The sequence below is a fragment of the Lonchura striata genome, chromosome 10 (assembly GCF_046129695.1).
Source record: "Lonchura striata isolate bLonStr1 chromosome 10, bLonStr1.mat, whole genome shotgun sequence".
NCBI classification, from domain to species: domain Eukaryota; kingdom Metazoa; phylum Chordata; class Aves; order Passeriformes; family Estrildidae; genus Lonchura; species Lonchura striata.
Window position 1 is genome coordinate 23,619,622 of NC_134612.1, and position 23,487 is coordinate 23,643,108.

Below are 23,487 nucleotides of genomic sequence, written 5' to 3' on the forward strand. Positions count from 1 at the left end.
GTTGTTATTAATGCATCAATTAATAAATATATTGTAGAAATGCTCTGAGACTCCTTCTGCCTTCAGTTAGTGCACTAATTGTCTGGTATTTTGGGATGTTTGGACAGATGAATCAATGACCTGGATAATTCTTCTGTTGGCCTGATCCCAAAACTGGAGACAAGCTTTGGGTCATTCAGCATATACCAGGAGCCCGTGGCTCAGGCTTCTTGCATGGCAGATTCTTACATTTAGTTAGAGTAAGCATTGATGTATTTATCTATTTATCACAATAACGACTGGTTTTGGGGTTGGGATTCTTTTGGTTGGGGTTTTTTTTTTTTGCCTTGCCTCTTTAGCTGGAATTGCATTATAACCCCAGCCCTGCAGCAGTGGGTGAACACAGAAGCACTTTTTCTGGAGAAGATTTCAGGTTGTCTGTGCTGAGAAAGGACTTACACAGGCACCTTGTGATCCCTGCCCCTGCAGAGCCCAGGAATGCAGAGACACTGACTGCTGCTTCAGGTCAGGAGCAGCCAGAACTCCCTGTGTCCCTCTGGCACCTTCTGCCCAAGCACACAACATTCTCCACTCACACATGGAAGCTGGCTGGTGGCACTGCTAGCAGCATCCACCAGAAATTATTCATTTTCCTTTGGTACTGCGAGACCTTGTGAAGAAACATACATTATTTCATCAGTGTTCTGCTTGTATCGCTTGCTGCTTTCAAGAAAATTCAAAGGAAGCCTTTCCTAGATTGCTCTCACAGACTGAAATAATTTCTTTGTAGATTATTTTGTTTTCAGCCTTATTTGCAATCGTTACCTACTCTGCAACTGAAGCAGTTTTGCTGCTTTTGAAACTCCTTTGAAAGAGTCACAAGGTTCATTTTCACAAAACACTGAGCAGGGCTGAAAGATGGAGCAGGCATGTACCACCTTCAGAAACGTCTAATTTTCTTTCAGAGAGTGTCTTGATAGCTTTATTCTTCCCCATCATTATTATATGTGACCACAGCACGAGTGCAGAGGCAGCAGCACCACTGAGAGGTAGCAGATGAAGAGCAGCTGATCAAAGGTGACTCAGGGCAGAGCAGAACTGAGATGCTGATGGACAGACAAAAGTACTTTGAAGAGTGTGAGGTCTTTTGTCAGCATCCTGTGGCTCAGGGCACTGAAGTTCAGTCAGCTCCTGAATAATTCACAGCAAAGGTCTCATGAAACAGCAGCCCTGGAGCAAAAGTCTCTTGCTAGGAGTGAGCTGGGAAACTGTCCTGTGCTTCTGCGTGATGAAGATGATGATGATGGTGTGGCTTTGGCTGTTATCTGTGTTACTGAGAGATGATATAAATAGAGACTCAGCAAGGACTAAGATTACATTAATAATTCCAACAAATATTGATGAGAGATTTGGAAATTTGTGGCAAATAAGCTTGGAAATGGTCACTGAAGTGGTGTTTTGCAGCAGCCTTAATTCATATTGAGGGCAGAAAATTAATGAAAATAAACAACAGCTTCCCACCAAAATGGGAAGAAACTTTCCCCAAATGAAAACCAAAAATTTGAAGGCAAATTTTGGGATTTCTGCAGTCTCAGATCCTGTGCTGCCACAATGCAAAATACCAAAAGCAACCACTGCAGGTCCGAACACCCTGACTGTGCAGGGGTAAAATTAATTATTAATATCAACCAAAATCACATTTTGTAAGGGATTGTCTTCTCCCAGGACCTCAGACTTAGAAGGGTGCAAAAGTCTCAGTCTCAGCACCTCTGTGATGATGGAGAAGCCCTTCCCAGCCACGGGCTGAAGCATCAGCAGCACGTTTGAAGTCCAAGGCAGCCAGGGCTCGATGTGAATTTCTGCCTGCAAGGCACAGAGCCTGGCCAACGTGGGTGGATTGCCAAGAGGACAGCAAAAAGCACATCCCTGCCAGAAGGAAACCCTGCCAGTCTCCCAGGCACTCGGAACAGAAGCGCTGCAGCTCCTCCCAGAGAAGGTGCCAAGAAGGTTCTACCAAGGGCAAGCCACCCACATGTTCTCCTCCCTCGGCGTCTTTTGGAAGCTGCCAAACTGTTCTGGTTGAAACTTCCTAAGTTAAGAGGTAACCTGGGTCAGCTGAGAGCAAACACTCTGCCTTCCTGAGAGAAAACACATGGAAAACGGTGTTTTACGGAGCCCTGAATTTCACTCTCCCCTCCACAATCTTCTTTCAGGAATTAAAAAAAAAGACAAAAATGTCCAACGTGACTGATTTGGAAGCTGAGATTTGTTTTTTTTTTTTCCACCAACAGAATCCCCCAGTCTTCTCCATATTCCTCATACCTATTCTGGCAAATGATGTTTAGCCTCTTTGTTCCCATGATAATTCCTGCTGAGATGAAGAGATTTACACAACACAGACAGCTGCCTCATTTTTTTTTTTTACAATAAAAATACAATAATTAAAAAACAGATTTAGTAGATTTAGGCAAACAGATTTCAGCTAAATTATATTAAAAAGGGACATAGTGGAGATACCATGAATTGCGAGGTGCAATTTGCAGCAGAACCTTGGAAAGAATTTTTATTTTGTATCATAGTCCCTGATAAGCATGAGAGGGAAACAATAACAAGGAATGTCAACTCCAGCCTGTGGGTGCCTTGCCATATTCCTGGTCAGGCTGTGGAGCATCTTCCTTCCCATGAGAGGGCAGCAGCTGCCTGCAAGTGCTGTCACTTCCCTCCATCCTCGCTGCTCAAACTGGCTGATTAAGCTGCTTTCCATGCAAAACAGTTGTGACTTTGGTTCAAATACCATAATCTGAAGAATCTTCCATCACCTACACTTAACTTTCACAGTGTCTGAATGTCCCTGTGTTGTTTCTCTTGTATTTTTTTATACAAAAAACCTGCAAAATGATACAGCATGACAGCAACCTCCTGTGATAATGCCACAGACTGACTCACCATAATGTAGCTAAATAATCCAGTCCAACACTTTACCAAATGACTAAGTGATAGAATAGAATTGGATTTATTTAAGTTAGAAGTGAATCTGTTCTTAAAGAGTTCCACAGGGATGATGTACACATCCATGTTTTTCTCAAAATCACTTCAGGGAGGCACTGGAAACAAGCAAGCAAAAGGCTGAACAAGCTTCTCCTTGCTCAGTGCTCAAATAGGGGGACTCTGCTTGAAAAGAGTCTTCATAAAGACTCACAGAGCAGAAGCCTTAAGCATATATCTAATTTTATCCACGTGAAAACACGTGCCCAGCCTTTGGCACCCAGCAGGATGCTCTGCTGAGTTAGGAGAGGGAAGTTCACATTTCAGTATCGGCTTCCAACAAAGTTCAGTGCTTCATTTAGATCCAGTGCTGTCAGTTGTAAAACCTGCTCTCTGAACAAAAACCAAAACAAATTCTCCCTGAATCCTGAAGGGGCCAGGGGGAGCAGCAGTACCTCTTTCACAAAAGGTTCCTGTCCAGCCCGCCGTGCAGGTGCAGGCTCCGCTGACGTGGTCGCAGGCAGCTCCGTGCTGGCACTGGCAGCTGGACTCACAGCCCGGGCCAAAGCTCCCCTCGGGGCACCCTGCAGCACAGGAATCACAGCCAGGTGATGGGTTAATGCCAGAGCACATCAGGGATCAATGCGGAATTTATACATGCATGGGAAGTCTGACTATTTCCAAAATAATCAAGGTGTAAAGGTAACGGCTTAAAATTAAGACTCGAGTGTTTCCCTTGAGGTTCAGGTAAGTTGGGTTACATTTAAGATCTTATTTTAGAAAAATTCTAGAGTGTTGAAAGACCAAATTCTGCGCAGAAAGTGAACACCTTCTATTGCAGAGCCTGAGACTTCACAGGTTCTGCATGATGACGCTTTGCCCACTGGTCTGGAGTTGCTTATGTGCACATCTCCTCTGGGACTTCATCAACTGGGAGGGGAGAAGCTCCCCTGTTTTCCTGCAAATCCTCTTTCCTAAGAAAGCTGGATAAAATATGAAATGTGTTGCTTGCCTTCACAAAGCTCCAAATTGAATGCTGCATGCTTTACTTTCATGCTCTGCTTTGAAAGGTTCAAGTGAAAACATCACATCTGGGGGACAGATTAACAATTACATTTCCACAGCAGTTAATGTGAGGAGTTTTAAAAGATTTGCACGGTACTTGCTATCAGCAGAAAGAAAACATTTGAGAATGAAAATAATTTCTTCCAGGATTATAGGAAAATCAATTAAGACCAGGGCCAGTTGCCTAATTCACATTGGATATTTCGGACAGGCTGAAACACAGAGATAGACTTGGCTAAATACAATATTACAGGGCCTCTACTCATGTTTGAAGGTCTTGTGAACATCCCTCTGAATGAGTTATGGAGATTATTGCCAGATCTCTTCTACAAGTCTGTGATTTTAGCATTTACAGCAACAAAGTGATTTTCAGGCGATCTGGAAGGAATCAGAGAGAACAGAAAACAAGAATCCTCAAAGACAGCTCCGTGTCTGGAACAGGGGGGTGGGTTTGGTGTTGTTTGTTTGGTGCCATGGGTGGGCAGTGATTGGAGCTGGCAGGAATTCAGGTGCTCCTGCAGATCAGTGACTCTGCCAACTGTGTGTCTTACAGAGGAGCTGGGATGGGAGATGAGAGAAGAGCAAGGTACCGTAAGTACTTCTTAGCTTTCAATAAGTCAAAAAATGGGACTTTGTTTAAAACATGTTAGAATCTCTTTTTTTGCACTTACAGGTGAAATCCCTCCCTCTTCCCAAAGCTGCACATCACTGTTTAACAAATAAATACATAAAGGTGCACCTGTGCCTTAAAAGCTTGATCCTTCTCCATGTTTCCCTTTCAGCTGAAATTTCAGTCAGAGAATCTGTGCAAGGGAAATGGTGCTGCAGTGCAGCAGGAGGTGTGGGGCTCAGCACAGCTCCCTTCAGGCCCACAGTGTTTAGCCCAGAGCTGAAGCTTTTCAAGGTGATGGCAAAGGGTCAGAGCACTTCACAAATGATTTCACAGTCCACAGCACAGAGAATCTGCCCCTGCTCCAGCAGGCACAGGCTGCTGTGATGCGTGTCAGGATCCAGCCACCCCGACAGAGAACCTGAGCTCCTGACAGGGGAAGGAGCCCAGCCTGCAGGGAGAAGGAAGAGATGCCTGGAGAGCAGAGGAAATATCCAGGGATAGTGAGGATTTCACCTCCAAGCTAGCATAAAATTATGTGAAGAGCTATGGTTTTGCACACACACATGCACACACACACATATATATATATGTGCAATTTTAAACATACATATACACACACACACACAAAGGAGTAAAAAGCAGACTAAAGTGAACAGAAAGAACTTTAGGGACTATCAGATGTTTTGTCAGTGGCAATGGCTTCACTGATTCCCTTCCCAGCGAGGCTTGCAAGCAGCTATTTGGCCACTCTCTCTCTGCAGAGATGCTATTTTGAGAAAGATCAAGAGTGAAGGAGAAGCAGAGCTGGCAGCTCCTTCTCTGGGAGCTGGCCCTCCCCACACACTGTCCTTCCATTCCCTCTGTGCCAACAGCAACAAGGGCTGCCAGATCAACTTTCCAGGCTTCCTTGTCTTAGGTCACGGGTCCAGATTAATTGTTTTGACATTTCTGTGTGACACCAGCAGTTAATCCTGCCCACGCTACTGAGACTCTGGTAGCTACATCTGTGCTATTGTAAGATTGTTAGACTAGTAGATAGAATGTTTGTTTTATTTAACAACATCAATATAATCAATAATAATAGTAATAGCAGCTTAACTATGCAACTTACTGACACAAGATGAAGTGGATTCCAAATGCTTGCATGAAATGAAAAAGAAAATAGGCACATTAATTGGAAAAAATTTAACAGTATTAAATATAGAGATATTGCTTTTGTCTCATGAAAGTCCTGAATGAGAAATTGATGGCACCTGGGGAGAAATATGAGGAATTGACTATGAGCCTGTTTTCATATGCTTGAAGCATCTGCTACTGACCTCAGTTAGAGGTGAATGTTAAGGTGAGGGCCATGGGCCTCTGATAAGACCATTGCACATTTTTGTTGTTAATAAATACAGGACTCCAAAAATTCCTAGATTTACTTCTGTTATGTACATATGAAGTATTTCTATATGCCTGACCTGAAATAGTGATTTTCAAAGGGTAAGTGCTGCCCTAAAACTGAATAAATAAAACCAATACGGAAACTCTTACGCCACAACCCAAATATACATCAATCCTATCCCTCTGATGAGATCCTAACATTAAAAATAGCTGATGGATCCAAAACAAAGCTGAAAATATCTTTTCTGGAAGTCCAATTAGGGAAAGCGTCTAACCCTGGCGAAACGCGAGAGCGCGGCGCGGGGCAGAGCGGGGGCGAACAGCCTGGGAGCGTTCCCGCGGGGAACGACCGGGACAACACAGCCCCCAGGGAGCTGGGATTTGGGAGCTCCGTGTGCTGGGGAGGCAGGCACTTCCTGAGCTGGCAGTGCTGCCCGGTGAGTCCCGGCTGGCAGGAGCAGGCGCCCGTGGCGGGGTCGCAGCCGCGGCAGGCGCAGGAGTTGGCGCAGCCCCGGCCCCAGCGGCCGCTGCTGCAGGCTGCCGAGGGAAACGGGGTCACGTCCAGCACCACCCCCAAACTCTGCTGCACCTCCACGTGAGAGAACATGGAGTACATAAAATAACACGGGGTTAAACTCCCAGCTGCAGCGCAGGCGCTAATTGTGGAAATGAAGACCATTTTTGCTGGCAGGACGCAGGCAGATATTACCCTATCCACATAAAACTAATAATTCATAAGCTGGGCCAAGGGACATTTAGGTTAGATGTTAGGAAAAAGTTTTTTGCTGAAAGAGTGTGTCCTGGTTTAGGGCAAACTTGGGAGAGAACCTTCAAAGGAGTTCCTCTAGAAAGCAGACTTGAGTGGCACATTCAAGTGGCTGAAGAGTGATAAAGATATTACTCTTATCTTTATCCAGAGTGATAAAGTTCTGGAATCATCTGCCCAGGGAGATGGTGGAATCACCACCCCTGAGTGTGTTTAAAAAAAGACTGGATGTGGCACTCAGTGCCAGGGTTTAGTTGAGGTGGTGTTAAGGCATGGGCTGGACTCGATGATCTTAAAGGTCTCTTCCAACCTAGTGATGCTGTGAATCCACACCCATCAGTCACAAATCTATAATTTAATGGAAATAAAATATCAGCTATTGACTCACTCAACGAAAATCTGCATAACCAGAATTAGTTAATGGGTTTAACCAGGCAGATTTGGGAGCACCTTCCATGCTTTCCCCAAAATACTGGGAAATGCAGCATGGACACAAAGGCATCTCACAATGTTTGTTAAAGGAACTTACTGCTTTCATCCTAAAATCACATAGCACTGTCACAATTACACCAACGTACCACAGCATGTCCCCTCTTTCGAGTAAACTATGAAGATGAAAGTGCCAATTAGGGCAACAGAAACCTGATTTTGGAGTTGGGAATCTGTTTAATCTGGTCTGCAATAGCTGGAAGAGCTGCTGTACCAAGATACCGCTGCAAAACAATTTTTCTCAGATCTTATCCTGAGTAGAAATAAAAGCTTTCCTTTGTCGTGGTCTCTCAATTCTCTAGACAGCCCAGAGAGTCGCCAAAAGCCATCTCAGTGGCTCTACACACTACCAACTGGCTTGATTTTTAAAATATGCATATGGGTGGGCACTTCAGATTTTCCCAGCATTTTCTTCAGCACAGAGCCTGAGAAGTCAGGTGCAAAACTTGCTGCTATCAACACTGCCAATTAAATGATTTTATGTGTATAACACCAAGTTTAGAAAGAGGTTTGTCTTCTATTGGCTTTTTGCAAGAGGCATCACAATGAATCAAGCAGAAGAGATGTGTCACAGGAAAAGGGAGAATAGCATCACATTTATATGGTGCCATCCAAAAAGGGCAAATCTACTCTCACACAGCCACCAATATGGAGAACGATGCTAAAGTCAACAGAAGGATGCTCTGCTCTTCCAGAGAACAGAATTTTTCACAGCATTTATATTCCTAAGTTAAAAAGTGACCTTTAGACACACGACTCTACATGCCACTCACTTGTTGAATAAATCTCCCCCAAACAAAATGAGAAATGGAGAATTAATCTCAAAACTAATCTGCACTGAAAATGAAAAACAAAACTGTCTGTCAGTCAAAATGCTGACGGGACAGATGGTATTGGGCAAAGGGATCCATAGTGTTGAAATAAGAGCTTATATCAATACTTTGCGCTTCATCAGCCATCTATTTCAACGCTTTGAACCTGGATAATGAAGGATTATAACCACCCAGGCTGTGCAAACCCACAAACACACCGTTTCAGAAGCAGTAAGATTAGCAAAACTATATTAAAAAACTGTAATAAACTAAGAGCAAACAGAGCAAACGTGCAGTCCCCAGAGGTTCTGGGTGCCCTGACTTACGGTGTTTGCAGTCGTGGCCAGTCCAGCCCGGGGGACAGGAGCACTCTCCAGTGACGTGGTGACACTGAGCACTGCTGCCACAGCTGCACAGCCACAGGCAGCCCTGTCCGTAGTGCCCGTCGGGGCAGGCTGCAAACAGAGACAGGCTCTGACTTCACCCAGCTCACAGCCCGGCCACACAATCATCTTCCCAAACACAGAGCAGCAGCTCACCCCCTAAAACAGGCTGAATCCAGGGATCAAAACGGCAACACAGAAGTATCTGGGATCTACTCACACCCTGGGTGTCTGGGGCTGAGTCTTGGAACGTGGGAATGCCTGAGTACAGGACTGGAGGAGGAAAACCTTCCTCAAAAGCCATTTTATGACTAACAAGAATTAAAAATGTGCCACCACCGAGGTCTTGCACAAAGCAGAGCTGTCCTGAGAGCCTCTGTGCAGCTCAACAGCCTCTCTCAGGCAGCCTTTTAACACCCAGAGGCAGAAGAGCAGCACAGAACAGTTCCTTGAATGTATTCCCATGGTCTCTGGCTGCAGGGATAGCACTGATACTGCCCCCTCATCTTCAGTATTATTTAATCCTAAGTGATCTACACCAAGGAGTGCTGCTGCAAATGTAACTCAAGAATGATGCCACGTGGGCCAGCTGGTCACACCTCTTGCCAAACAGCCAGGATTACACCACCAGCAGCGTGGCTGTTAAACATTGCATTTCCAAGTACAGCTTGCCATAAATTAGGTCTAATGATAACAGCCATTTGGGATGCAGCTTAGCTGATCACGTGCATTTATCTGCAACCTCCCTCCCACAAATAATGTCACACCCAAGCTGGGGAATTCCTGGAGATGAAGGGCACTTAATCTCAGAGCAGCGTGTTTTATCTCACAAAAGAGTAAGGCAGAAATCACACCATAACCTGACTTTCTTTTCATGGGGAGGGCTGAGGCAAGGACTCACTGGCAGAGCAGGATGGCCCAGTGTAGCCAGGGGGACAGTCACAGGCTCCAGTTTCCCTGTTGCACTGTCCCCCGTTGGCGCAGGGCTCGCAGGAGTTCTGGCAGTCTGGTCCCCACTGGCCATCTGGGCAATCTGGAGAAAAAGCACATGAGGTGTAACCAGTACCATTTTCTGTTTCAGGACAGTTGTAGATTTCTGCTGTTACTCCGAAGAATTTAAAAATAACAGTAAAACTGAGCTGGATTGTTATATTATCTCTACAGCCCTACATCCCTATCAGCCCAGTCATTAAACTGCAGCACAAAAGAAAGCTGAAGAGAGACCAAAGGCTCTCTCCCAATTTCCATCACAGTTTGTCTGTTTATTGGTTTGGGAAACAGCCAAATTCTACTTCACGTCACATCTTCCAACGTCAGGCACTCCCTACCTTGGTCCAGCACCTCACACACCTTGCTCACAGGCAGCACCAGTCTTCCCAGCTGGGCAAACACACTGCCCTGTCCTCGGATCACACGGGGCTCCTCCACAGCTGCACCTCTGCCTGCAGCCCATCCCAAAGCTGCCAGGCTGACAAGCTGGACAAAAAACCCCAAAGTCATGGTTAGGAGCATTTTGAAGACAATAGGAGGAATCACGGCCACCAATTTTAAACTGAGCTGAGCTGGTAGAAGTGATCAGTGTTAGCAGTAGTGTCTGAGAAACCGGTGGTCTGAAATTAATTTTGCAGCAGTGCCCTGCAAAATCTATGCCTGTAGCTTTAAAAGCAACTATTGTTACCTGGACAAATGTTAGTTTGGGTAACTGGCCTCAGCCTTGTGCCTCGACCTTTGCAGGGAGAGAGGGAGAAAGAGAGACAGCATTTGCCAGGCTCCAAATATCAGCCTGGTTTCAGTGGGGAACTGCCAACTCCTATACACAACAAATGTACCTGTTTATCTTCAACTTCTATATTTGAATCTAAGTTTCCTGAATAAGCTTTTCCATCCCAAGTGTATCTCCCAGGGAAACATGCAGTGAGTACCTACACAAATGGCATTTTTCTCCATGAAACCCAGCTGGACATGGATGTTTGCAGGCTCCTGTCTCAGGATCACACAGAACATCAGGAGGGCAGCTGCATCTCAGTTTGCAGCCAGCCCCATAAAACCCTGGGGTGCACTCTGAAAATAGAAGCAAATACAGAACATGTATAAGAAAAAGGAAAAATTAAGAGAACTGAACTAAAATGAGAAAATAATTTGGAAGAAACTTGCAGAGAATATATTACAATGTACATTTTAGAGGTGTTAAAAAGTGTAAATAATAAATGTTTACATTTCAAAGAGGTTACTGCTTAAATGTAACCCAGAAACAGAGTGGCAGAATGCTTAAAGATTTATTCAATTAGAATACTTGAGGATGTATTCAATTAAATACATTATGGAATTCTCCTCTTTGATGTCTAAGTTCTGCTGCTCTTTGCCTTGTGCACAGCCAGGGCTGGGCAAGGCATGCTCCCTGTCAGAACTCAGCCCATCAACAAGAATTATAAAAATATTAAATACTGTCATTATTGTTCTCCACCAAACCCACCAGAATTACTGCCATAAATCCAACACAGTCCTGCCTGGCCAGAGAAAATGTGAAGGGAGAATCTTTATTGTGTTCTCCACTGCTGTCTGGAAAGGGCTACTGAGACATGCAAACATGAATGCGGGATACAATTCTCTTTGAACTACCCCCAAAAACTACAAAGAGTAAGTTGAATTCAAAGAGCTGCAAATCTGAAGGAAAAGCTGCATTACTGAACCTGCTTACAAATCACCCTACTGCCATAAAACACAGATTTTGCCACTTATTTACTGACTGTGTCAAAAAAGCACAGAAATGAAAACTCAAACCATCTTCATTACTTAATGTTGTATTAGGATTTAGGTTCTGGATTTTTGTTGTCATTTGACCAGGTTAAAACTCCTCCAATTCCTAAGCTCACCTTCAGTGTCCCTGCAACCTTAGCAGGGTTAAAACCCCACAAAATCATTCCTAGGATACGAATATATGAGTAGCAGCAGCCAGAGAAAGCAGATGGGTGGAAGAAGGAGAAGTTAGTGGGACAGAGGAAGAAGCAGATGCGGGGAAGCCAGCTGGGGGTGGTACCTTTGTGGCACTTTTTGCCGTGGTATCCGGGCTGGCAGGTGCAGGAGCCGTTCCTGGGGCTGCACTCCAGCGTGTGCTCCTTCACACACTGACACTCCTCCGAGCAGCCCGCGCCGAACGCCCACCGCGGACAGGCTGCAGCCACAAGAAAAGGAAGCATCAGCTCTGGAATTATGCAGGAGCTGGCTGGAACTGCACACTGCTGCAGGATGCAACTGCTGCAAGAGGCAAAACCTCTGTCTGGCTTTCAGGAGTACGCCCCTGCTCCACAGCAGCACTTGTGCATGCATGGGTGGGTGGAAGAAGGGTTTACATGATCCCTGGGCTGGGCCTTCATTTTGTGTCAAGCAATACGTGGTGAATGCAAGAACCAGAAACATTTCAAAGCAAACTCAGTTGATTTTCCGAATGAAAAAAAAAAATTGGGTGCACTCCAAGACAAAAACTTCCATAATCAAACCCAAAACAAAATAAAACTAAAGATTTTTGATCTTGCACAGATTTTATAAACAAAACGTCTCAGTACAAAGAAACTCGATAATCTATTTTGCAAAATTTTTGTTTCAATCCTTTTTATTCCATCTAATGTCTGATCCTCATCCTGTCCCAGCCAGCCCTGCTCCCCAGATACCACTCCAACTCATCAGCAGTCACCAACCAGCTCCAACCAGATTCCAACCTCAACAATAACCCTAATGTTTACTTGTCCACCCCACCTATAATCCTCAGCTTTGAGCATCAGGAAATCTCAGTCCTCACAGCAAAGATTAATCACTAGAGTAAAAGATTAATGAGGCATCTGGGGCTTCCTGGCACATCTCAAAAGTCCTGTCCTCCTGCTACTCCCAAATTATTGCAGAATCCAAAGTCTTGATCATTTTATCACAGAATGTTTTGGATTGGAAGGTAATAAATCCCATCTCCTTCCATCCCCTGCCATGTCCAGGGACACCTTCCACAGTCCCAGGCTGCTCCAAGCCCTGTCCAACCTGGCCTTGGACACTTGCAGGGATCCAGGGTCAGGCACAGCTTCTCTGGGCACCCTGTGCCAGGGCCTGCCCACCTTCACAGCAAAGAACATTTTTCTAACAGCTAAGCTAAACCTCCACTGGTTTAGTAAATCCATTCCTTCTTGTCCTAGCACTGCCTGACTGTGCACAAAGTCACTCTCTTTCCTTTCTGCCAGCCCCCTTTAAGTGATGGGGAATCTTTTACAGCACACATTGAGCAGACCCCAAAAACCCCGGGGACTTACTGAGGTGGCAGAAGCGGCCGTAGAGCCCAGGGTCACACAGGCAGGCTCCATACAGTCTGTGGCAGTGGCCATTGTTGGCACAGTTGCATGGTTTGTTACAGTTCTTCCCAAATAAACCTTTTGGGCAACCTTTGGAGTGCACAAACACAGGAAGCATCAGCGCCTGCAGGTCAAACCCGGATCCCAGAGCGGTTTGTGGCCGAGCTCTGCGCAGCCTCGCCAGCAATGGCTTTTCTCACCCTCTGTTCTGCTCAGTATTTAAAACAAAGGAACACGGGGGCAGAGCTGGAGCCGTACCGTCCTCGCAGAGCTGGCCCTGCACGCCGGGCGGGCAGCGGCACTGCCCCGTGCCGGGGTCACACCGGCCTCCGTTGCGGCAGCCGCAGACTCCAGCACAGCCTCTGCCGAACGTGCCGGGGGGACAGGCTGAGGAGAGAGCAGTGAGTCAGCACAGCCAGAAACACTTCCCCTCCTGTGGGAGTCCAGGGCTTCCCTCTGGCTGCCCTGGCAGGGGTCAGGAACCCCCCTGGACAGAGCCCCCAGAGACACTGTCTGGGATCTCTGTCCATGAAAAAGGGTTTTCAATCTTACAGGGTGAATTACAAGCTCTCAGGGTTTGATATAAGTAATAATTAAGTGTGGTGTGGGCGCAAAAGTAAAATTTTAAGATTCTAGATAAGGGGTCCGAAGGGGACAAGCTGGAGGAAATTGGGTGTGCCTTGTCCTTTTTCTCCTTCTTCATGCCCTCCATGTCTCACTGTGGTGTTGGCATTTTTCTGTTGGTTCAGGCTGGGGACACACTGTCCAACGTAGGTGACAGATATTGGCACGTTCTTGTAAATCCAGCCCAGGGAGTTTCTGGTATTTAATGTTTGTCACATCCCACTGAGGGCAGAGCCCCACACGCTGCCCTGCAGGACAGAGCTGGGCAGGGCAGCAGAACATGGTAGAGATAAACAGAATAAACAACCTTGAAACCAGCACAGACCAATTATGGCTTCTTCTTTGACAATGGGGCAGAAAAACAGAGACTTTCTACAATCTCAGAATCATCAATACCTCAGATTCCAACACCCTCTGCTGAACAGCCAGCAAAACACGGCTCTGGTCATTGAGAAGGGCAGCAAGGCTGAGGAAGGGTCTGGGACACAAGTCTTGTGAGGGAGCTGGGGGTGTTCAGCCTGGAAAACTCATGGGAGACCTCATTGCTCCCTACAACTGAGAGGAGCTCTGAGAGGAGCGTGCAGCCAGGTGGGGATTGATCTCTCCCAGGCAACCAGCAACAGGGCAAGAGGACACAGCCTTAAGCTGCACCAGGGGAGGTTCAGGTAGGACATCAGGAGGAATTTCCTCAGAGAAAGTGTGATCGGGCATTGGAATGGGCTGCCTGGTGGAGTCACCATCCCTGGAGGTGTTTAAGAAGAGACTGGATGTGGCACTCAGTGCCATGGGCTTGTTGAGAAGGTGGTGCTGGGTCATAGGTTGGACTCGATCTCAAAGGTCTTTTCCAGCCTTATTGTTTCTTGTGATTCTGTGAAAACTGAGCAAGGAGAGAGTCCTTTTATTTGAGCAGGCTCTAAATGAAGTCATATTCTTCTGTAAAGTACATCCACCTGATGTTTACTAGGACATCTCAAAGGACACTGAATTAACCAAGCTTTGGGAAGCACTGTCACGTATCCAACCCTCCCCCTGCACATGCTCCCCTCCCCACAAAGCGCGGGCTCAGAAACCATTGCCTGTCAAGTCCAAAGCTTAAACATCAGAGCACAGCTTTGAATGCTCAGAGATAAATATTTTAAACATTCTTCTTTTCTCTCCCAAACGCTATTATAAAAATAATATCTTGTTTTTCAAATGTAGTTTCTGAAACTCCCCAGGTAATCATGGCAGCAATGGATCCACAACAGCAAAAACAAACTGTGAGATGCAGCCTTGCTCTGCTGTTTGCAGCCTGAGTGAATACAGTTGCTGGAGTCATCTGACTTCACTGACGTTTTATCAATGTACATTAAGAAAGTTGACATTTCACATCAATTTCCATTTGGCTTCTTTGGAGCATTATTAGAGAAATTTAGTTCTAGTTTTCTCCACTGTTTTAGTTTAGCCTAAACCTGCTTGCCCTAAAAACATGAATTGTGCTGTATATTAAAAAATGCAAGAGAAAAGAGTGAAAGCAATCACATATAACTAATTCATACAGAGAGATATTGTATTTATCACTGTCCCTGCTGACTTCATCAGACAGCAGGTTTAGCTCAGTAACACAGTCCTATTCAAATTCTTTAAATTCCAGAGGTGAATTCCATTAGACTACATGCATGGAGATCTAGTGCAAATACACATCACAAATGTTGTTATTCATGAAATGAACTAAAGAATTTGGATGCTGCCTTGAAATTTTTATAATCTATCCTGAACTACCAGCACACCAGGGACAAAAGTAAGAATATCCTCACTTGATAGCTTGAACTGTCTTAGACAGACTGGAAATTATCCTTTTAATCTTCCCTATTCTATTCTCTTAGCTGCCCCCAGTGTTTACAAACCAAAGCCAACATCAGTCTCCCAAAATAACCACAGGCAGACTGCTGGTTTCAATCACTTGCTTGATTTCTCTACATTTCTGTCCATGTGATGATGTCTCCTAAACAATCTTGATGGCAATTAACCTGAAGAGTGCTGTCTAGTGATGTCAAGTAATAAATTTTCATCGACTTTTTGTCTCATCAGTGACAGCAAAGACTTTCTGAGAATGATGGGCCATCATGTCACACACCACGAAATGGAGGGACCCATCTCAAACAGGAAATCTGCTGTATGATGTCTCAGACAAGCAGCAGACAAGTTTTGCCAAACTGCAGATGAAGAACAGCACATCAAGAAATCACCACTCTCTTTCCAATGGATTTTGACACATACTTCTGAATCAGAAAGATCTTCTGCCAGGAAACACGAGCAAGGAGAGTGAAAACCTGTTATAAAGGGCACTGACTTGGCAACGGAGTTCTGAAAAATAGCATTTCCAATGTGAAAAATTAACTGCTCCGAGAAAGTAATGCTAATAATAAAAAGAATGATAACTAAAAAGAAATGGAAAACATAAGAAAAAAATTTAAAAGGCAATGTCTTGGGATGCTACAATGGAAAACCTCAAGTTTAGCATGCATGTCCACTGAGAGTGTCACACCAACTTCTGGGACAAGACTTCTGGAAGTCACCAAGGTAGGCTGTGGAACGAAGCATGGCCAAGAAACTTCAGATATTTAGGACAAGGATGATTCTGTCCTGACCTTCACTGGAGTGCAGGGACCTCTGTGTACTGCAGCACCACTTACACTCCTACCTAATGTGCCCCAGCAGAGTAAATTCGATTCTGACACAGCTGTGCTCCTTCAGGAGCTTCTCAGATGAGAAGTAGAAGGGGTTCCTCCATCCCCCAGCTGCAGAGTCCCCTCCCAGCCCCTGTACTCACTCTCGTTGCAGATGACGCCAGCCCAGCCGGGCGGGCAGACGCAGCCGCTGCGCTCGCTGTTGCAGCGGCCCCCGTGCAGACAATCCTCACAGCTCAGGCTGCAGTCCTGGCCAAACGTGTCACCCAGGCACACTGGCAGCAAAAAAACCACACGGGGCTGAGTGAGCAGCCAGGCAAAAACTCCTCCACGAGCTCTTACCTACGGCCGGGCTGCGAACGCCGCCGGTTTGGCACAAAAGCAAAATAGGCATTCCCGAATTCCCCTCTTCATGTTTCCAAGCAAAAGGAAAGCTGGGTGTTCAGCTGGAATTTCCTCCCCTAAATGCTGTCATTCTCCAGCCAACAGCACTTCCAGCTACCTTTTAAAAGCAAGAGTTTTGCCTTCGGAAAAGGTGAATTTGCACCCAATGCTTGATAACATCGTATATAGCTGTAAGAATTTATTGGGACTTTCCTTCTCTCCTTGCTCCTTCTCTCTTCCCTGTTCTTTTATTGCAGTAAGTGGATGTAGTGCTACTTAAACATAGTGCAGTGGTATTTTCAACCACACAGTTTGAGTGCTCTAGGAAAACAAAGCAAAATACACATTTATCATGTCTCTTCTCTTCATGGATATGAAGAGTTTTATATAGGAAACCTGATATGAAAATGCATTTGTTCCCTCTCCTTTCCCACACTCCTTTTATCCCTTGCACCCTCATGTTCTCTTTGTTGGGTATATTGAGACAGGCATGCAAAATAAAATGAATGTCTGGTAAAATACTTCAGTGGCATTGAAGATCCCATCCACAGAGTTTAGAGCCTTCAAGGCTTTTTGGCTGTGGCTGGAGACTTTTTGGAAGGGGATTTTTAACAGCACCTGAAAGTGAGCTGGCAGCTGATTTCAGCCTTAATTTCAGTAAGTTACAGGCTGGTTGCATTTCACCAACAGTTTTCTGTGTGAGGCCAGATTTCCTCTAGGTTTGAGCACCCAACTGTTCTCTTTTTTGTAGCTGAACAAATGCCCAAACTTTCAGGGACATTCAGAATCCCACTGCTCCCACTTGGAAAAGGGTACAAATTTATACTTCAGGAGAAGAATACAAACTGCCATTAAAATCATCATGCTTCCACCTTAAAAAGTCATTCAAGTTATAGAAAATACTTAATTACTTGCACCAGCTTACTGTTAAAGCAGGCTTTTTTATAGTACAGATAGCAGCACACAGCCATGTCTGAAAACACAACGAATAAATTACTATTCAGAAGGTAAAAGAACTTACTAAACCATTTAAAGTTCCTTTTCTCCATCACCTTTTCATACAAACCACTGCATGCTGCAAAGCCTGAACTCTAGAAAAAGTGCAGCTGCTCAGCTGTGACTGATAATACCCAAATTTCTGTAGCTAAATATAAATAAAACATGCAAAAAGTGGCCAATAAATATTTGATTGTGGTTTCTAGGCCTGATAATTTTGCCTGTGGTTATCTCATTTATCAGTTTCCCAGCTGGTTACCGGTGTCGTTGAGTCCGGCTCTACACTGCGTGATTTGGGAGGGTCCTAGCAGTTTTGTTCTTAAAAATAAGGTGATTTTTTATTAAAGTCAAGACCAGCTCCTGATTTTTGCCCATAGGGCACAGTCCTCAGATGGGTAATTGTAGAGTTTATATAAAAATCATGGACACACATAGGAAAAAAACAGAAATCCTCCCTGGTGATTCACCAGCACTCAGCACAAAGCAAATAGAGGGTTTCACCTCATAAAACTCTTAAAATTGTGAAGTTTCCACCTTTGGGTGGAAAGACTGAATCATGCAAAGCCCAGGTGGGTGCAAAGCTGTTCTGCACCCACTCCTGTGACTGTGGGTGCTCCTGTGCTGTGTGCCACCATGTGAGCTGAGCAATACATGGATGGGTTGGTGCTTTCCCCAGAGAGTCAAGGCAAGCCTCAATCTTCAGGGGATTGTTTTTAACACAGACAAAATGCAAATATCTTAAACAAAAAGCCTCCAGTTGTTTTGAAAGGGTTTGTAAACAGGGACCCATGCTCCCAACTCTAGGAGGAAGGGAGTGTTTCCCCAGGGTTTAGTGCCCTGCAGGAAGCCATGGCATCCTCTCACCCCTGGCATGATGAGCTCTCCCTGGGTGCTGCCCCTGGGGCTGTGAGCATCCTGCTTTCCAAGCAGCCTCCCAGCCACTGCTTGCTGTGCTGCTCACTCTTCCCCTGCCTCCCTCCCAAAGCATCCAGGCAGCCTCCTGGCTCCTCCAACAGGTCCCATTTGGGATGGAACATGGACACAGGCAGGATGCAGGAGTGCAGGATTAACGCTCACCCCTCCTCCCGACGCTGAGCCCTGGCAGCCCAGCCCCAAATCCTCTCCCTGGGATGATTCCCCCCTGGTTTCTGTGCTGGCCCAGGGCCCTGCTGCTCACTCACCGACCCTGTGCACCAGGGTGAGCTCTCCTCGGGGGTCTCCATCCTCGGCCAGGGCCCCGAGGGCGAAGTGGAGCAGCTGGGGGGGCCCTCGGAACTGCAGCCCCGGGGCCCCAGCCAGCCCTGCTGCCTCCTCTGCATCCGCCTCCTCCTCACCTAGGGCTGGACAAACACAGCCATCAGCACCCCAGCCTGCCTCCACAGCCTCTCAGCTGCATCTTTTCTTACTACTACGATGCCATTAGATGTTCCACTGACCCCTCTTCCCAGCAGTCCCAGCCCAGGCATTTTCTCATCCGGACTTACAGAGTTTTACAGATGCCCTCCCCACCCCATCTTTCCCTTTTCTTTCTTCTGGAAAAAACTCTGCTCCTGGAGAATCAAAATTAAATGAGGAGATTCATTTTCCTCACTTGAAGTTTGAGATTATTTTTAGTTAATGAAGGTCATTACTCTTGCTCGTTTTGGAGATGACAAATAGAAAGTGAGGCTGGCTGAGCAATTTATTTTCAGAAACATTAAAACCTGGGCCTTAAAATGACGGGAAATCAGTTGGCTTTCTTTTTGGTGTTGGTTAGAATATCAAACTCTGGCTTAAGGTTTAGCAGTTGCTAAACTTGGTCATAAAACTGAGTTGCTCTGCTAAACTCTGGACTGGTTACACTGGCAGAAATCCAGGATAACGTCACTGACTAATGGAAAAGTTGCCATGGTTGATCAAAGGAGAATCTGGCTACCCTCGTTTTTTTCCCACAGGATGTTAAACTTCATCAAATAGTGCAAGAGAAGTGTCAAGATAGTATTTATTTCTAAACCAGGAGCTTTAAGTTTTCAAACACGTCCAGGGGATTTAAGTGTTCATCTGCCATTAATCTTTGGCAAAACCCATTACTGGAGGATGAATGTGGATCCACGCACTACACGTAGCCCTACCCTGGCCACGTTCAAAAACGGCTCAAGCTGGGCTCCCAAATTCCCAGGATCTGTGAAAATCCCCGTTCCAAAATCACTTTTTAAATCGGTGGGAAGTGTTTAATGACCCTCAAGTTTTGAGAAGAACTCACCCACGCAGGCCCATCTGCTATCCCCAAGCCTGTAACCCTCCTTACAGGCACACTCGTAGGACCCCAGGGAATTCACACAGAAATGGTCACAGTTGCCATTATCCAGACGACATTCATCCACATCTAGAAAATCCAGACATAAATGGTGATTAGGAGCAAGTACTTCTGCTTGGAGAGCCCATGCTGTGCCCAGCTGCATCTGACAAATTATTCTATACATAAGAAAACACAATTTTTCTTATGTGTTTTGGGGCTCTCCGCTTCTCTCTGGTATTGGAGGCATGAAAACATTTCAGGGCAACAGGGAGCAGATTATTTCACTGAAGTTTTTGTCTCGAGTGAAAACAGATGCTTTAAGCTGTTAAGCTCAGTTGATCCTTCAGTTATTTTGAGAGCTCTTTTTTTGTGGAAGGAGTGTTTTAACACACATCAGTATAAAGTGTCCATGGAGAGAGGAGGGAAAGTTTCTCTCTGCTGGCTCCTCTTCCAAATCCCCACTCCCCCACGCTGGATGCTGGGTTATTCCTGTATCCCAGCTTCACAAGGAGGAAATTGCACATTTGTGAAACCTTATCAGCAAAGCTGGCATAGGGTCAGTGACTCTCATTAGAGCAGTGCCCACAAAGCCCTGCAAAGGGCTTTGACAGCATTTCTTCTGCCTAGGGCTGTGATTAGTTAGTTCAAGCCACTGGTACCAGAAGGCTTTTGACAAGGGCGTGGAATGATGCAGGACAAGTGGGAATGGCTTTACACTAACAGAGGGAAGGTTTAGACTGGATATTAGGAGGGAATTCTTGACTCTGAGGGTGGTGAAGCCCTGGCTGCCCAAAGAAGCTGTGGCTGCTCCATCCCTGGACAGGGTTTGAAGCAGCCTGGGACAGTGGGAGGTGTCCCTGCCCACAGCAGGGGTGGAATGAGATGATCTTTGGGAGCCTTGCAGCCCAGTCCATCCCATCCCATCCCATCCCATCCCATCCCATCCCATCCCATCCCATCCCATCCCATCCCATCCCATCCCGCTCACCGTCGCAGGCGCAGCCGTCGGCGCTGAGCTGGAACCCCGCCTTGCAGGCGCACTCGTAGCCCCCCGCGTAGTTGATGCAGAACTGGGAGCAGCAGGACTCTCCAGTCTCACACTCGTCCACATCTGCAAGGAAAGAGCAGCACGTCCAGCCCTTGAGACACCCCCAGCTGCTGCCACAGCTCTGCTGGGAGCTTTTGTGCTGCTTTGCACCTTCTTTCAACCACATAAACACTGGCTGAATCCTGAATCCTGACAGCAGCTGCCTTCTATCTTCTCCCAGAGCAGCCAGGACCCTCCATGTCCTGGGAGAGGCATCTCCTCTACAAGTCTGAGCTGCCATGAGGGGATTTACAAACACCAGCTGGTCTTGCGCGTGATCAAGGATAGGACCCAAGGGAATGGCTGGAGGTGTGTCAGGGAGTTTTAGGTTGGATATCAGAAAAGGTTCTTTCCCCAGAAGGTGCTGGGCACTGCCCTGAGGCTGCCAGAGCTCCAGGAGGTTTGGACAATGCTCCCAGGGATGCACAGGATGGGATTTGGTGTGTCTGTGCAGGGCCAGGGCTGGGACTCAACAATCCTTGTGTGTCCTTCCAACTCAGAATATTCTATGGTTCTACAAAAAGAGACAACAAGGACTCACCAGCCCTCAAAACCATTCTGTATAACAGCAACCTACATCTGACCATTTAGACTTTACATTCAACCTCATTCAGTGCAAACCAACGATGCTCTGATCCAACCAGGCACTTGCTGGACAGCAGCAGCTTGGAAGGTTCAACTGTAGTTTTTGGTAACTCATTTCCTGTTGCCTCCTCCTGCTCTGTGCCTGCTCAGAAATTGGTATAATTGACACCACTGTTCTGGTGATTAGATAGGAGAGCTGAGCTGTTATCTGTGCACTGCAGGCTCCTGGCTGCTGTCAGGCTGCTGAGGAGGTCAGTGGCCATCCAAGGGCCACCTTGTCAATGCTGAGTCTGCAAAATGCTTCTGAACATGGCCTGGCTGAGCAGCTGCAGATGGGAAAGGTCAGTGTCTCAATTAACCTTGGAAGGAGCACCAGCTTTATGAGGAAACACGGACAGGAGAAAGAAAATGTAATTAATCAATCGAGGTGAGGAGGTCAGTGTGAAAATGATTAATGCAGGTTATTTGAAGGCAGTGTTTTCCAGAAATGTCACAAGCTGAGCTCCTCTGCAGTGCCATCAGGTGATGCCTTGCTCTGGGTTCCAGCAACAGCCCCTTGTTTGTGCAGGAATGCAAAATCTGCATCCAACAAAAAGGAGATTTTTGCTGTTAAGAGCAACTTTTCATGTCTTCAGCCTTCCTCTGCGTTCTCCCCCTTCCCTTGCTGTGTCTGGAGTATCTGCTTCCCTCTGAGCTCCCCAGCAGCAGGTCACTGAGCTGGGGTGTGGGCAGGAGGCTGCTTTGCCTCCTGTCAGCTCTACAGACAAGACTGTGTAACCCACCCACCCCTGAGAGGCTCTGGATCCAAATCTGCCTCCCAAACCTTTTCTGGTTTTGCTTTTTAAGCTCCATCATCACCCACCCTTGCAGCCCTCAGTGCTTCCCTCCTCCTCCTCTCTCCTGCACTTGGCTTTTTTTCCTTGCAAGACTCCTTTTGTCTGTAATGCCTCTTACACTCATCAGTGCTCCCACTCTCTACCTCTTCTCATCATCTCTTATCTCACTACACTGCTTTGTGGTGCCTGTTCCTTTTTCCATTCTCCCTCTCTTCCTGGCTATTCTTAAAAATTGTAATGGCACAGTGACAGCAAGCCCAAAGCAGAATGAGATACATTTTGCATGACAAAAGCCATAAACAAAACAAAAACACAAAATACACACATAAAAAAAAAACCTTGTAGTAGAATCACTTAAAACATGAATGACTTTTTAAGCTCTTGTCTCAAAATAAACCCAAATCTAACTCTGCTGCTTTCACCTCCCGAGTGAGACTTCTCACAGGCAGAAGTGCAACAACCTCATCACTGAGCAGATCTGATAGAAACACAGCAGGCTCTGGAGCACCAAGTGGAGTTTGGGCACCAAGGACTTGGGAGTGGCTGTGCTGCTGTTCCCACCACCAGCTGAGAAGGGGAGGGAAACAAAGTCAGCTCTGTGATGCTTGGGCTGCCCCGGGTGAGACACAGCCCTGGTACCAGGCGATGCACCAATGTCACGGATGCACCAGTGCCACTGGTGCATCAGGGACCCGTCCCAAGCCGGAGCAGCGCGGTGTTAATCAACACCTGCAGAAGGAGCGGAGGCACGCGTTTCCCTGAGCGACAGCTCTCCTGCGGGCTCCCCGGGCCCTTCCAGCCTGCTCCCTGCTCCCAGCACGGTTACCTGGGCAGGTTTTGGCGTCCCCGGCCAGGCGGTGGCCGCGGCGGCAGGAGCAGCGCGGCCCCGCCGCCGTGTGCTCGCAGCCGTGCTCGCAGCCGCCGTTCCCGTCCCGGCAGCTGTCCACGATTTCCATCTCGATGCCTTGCAGAGGAAGAAATCAGAAAGGGTGTTAAAAGGATCAGCCTGCTGGAAAGCAGCAGCCATGGGGGCTGTAGCAGGGAGTGTAATCAGCTCACACCCCCTCCCCAGCGGAGCAGGCTTTGGAGTCACTGAGCTCCAGGTGCTCGTGTCAGAACAGAGAATTCAGCCAGGTAAAGCTGGTTCAGTGATCAGCAGCCACCTCCTTCCCAGGTTTCCTCAGGTTTATGCTTTGTCTGGACACAGTGCTTTCCCCAG

General features: G+C 46.6%; 1 protein-coding gene across 1 annotated transcript in view; it reads right to left on the reverse strand.

Annotated features, from left to right (window-relative positions):
• The window catches only part of LOC110480370 (uncharacterized), a 197,460-nt gene that overhangs the window by 33,155 nt on the left and 140,818 nt on the right, over window positions 1-23,487 (reverse strand). The window contains exons 10-23 of the mRNA XM_077785741.1: window positions 23,095-23,232; window positions 20,749-20,871; window positions 19,725-19,847; window positions 18,664-18,822; window positions 16,246-16,377; window positions 13,068-13,196; window positions 12,771-12,899; window positions 11,516-11,650; window positions 10,405-10,539; window positions 9,829-9,954; window positions 9,380-9,511; window positions 8,422-8,550; window positions 6,440-6,565; window positions 3,420-3,548 (exon numbers count right to left, since the gene is read on the reverse strand). Of these exons, the coding sequence (XP_077641867.1) occupies window positions 3,420-3,548; window positions 6,440-6,565; window positions 8,422-8,550; window positions 9,380-9,511; window positions 9,829-9,954; window positions 10,405-10,539; window positions 11,516-11,650; window positions 12,771-12,899; window positions 13,068-13,196; window positions 16,246-16,377; window positions 18,664-18,822; window positions 19,725-19,847; window positions 20,749-20,871; window positions 23,095-23,232 (1,845 nt within the window). The remainder of the gene's footprint in view (window positions 1-3,419; window positions 3,549-6,439; window positions 6,566-8,421; window positions 8,551-9,379; window positions 9,512-9,828; window positions 9,955-10,404; window positions 10,540-11,515; window positions 11,651-12,770; window positions 12,900-13,067; window positions 13,197-16,245; window positions 16,378-18,663; window positions 18,823-19,724; window positions 19,848-20,748; window positions 20,872-23,094; window positions 23,233-23,487) is intronic.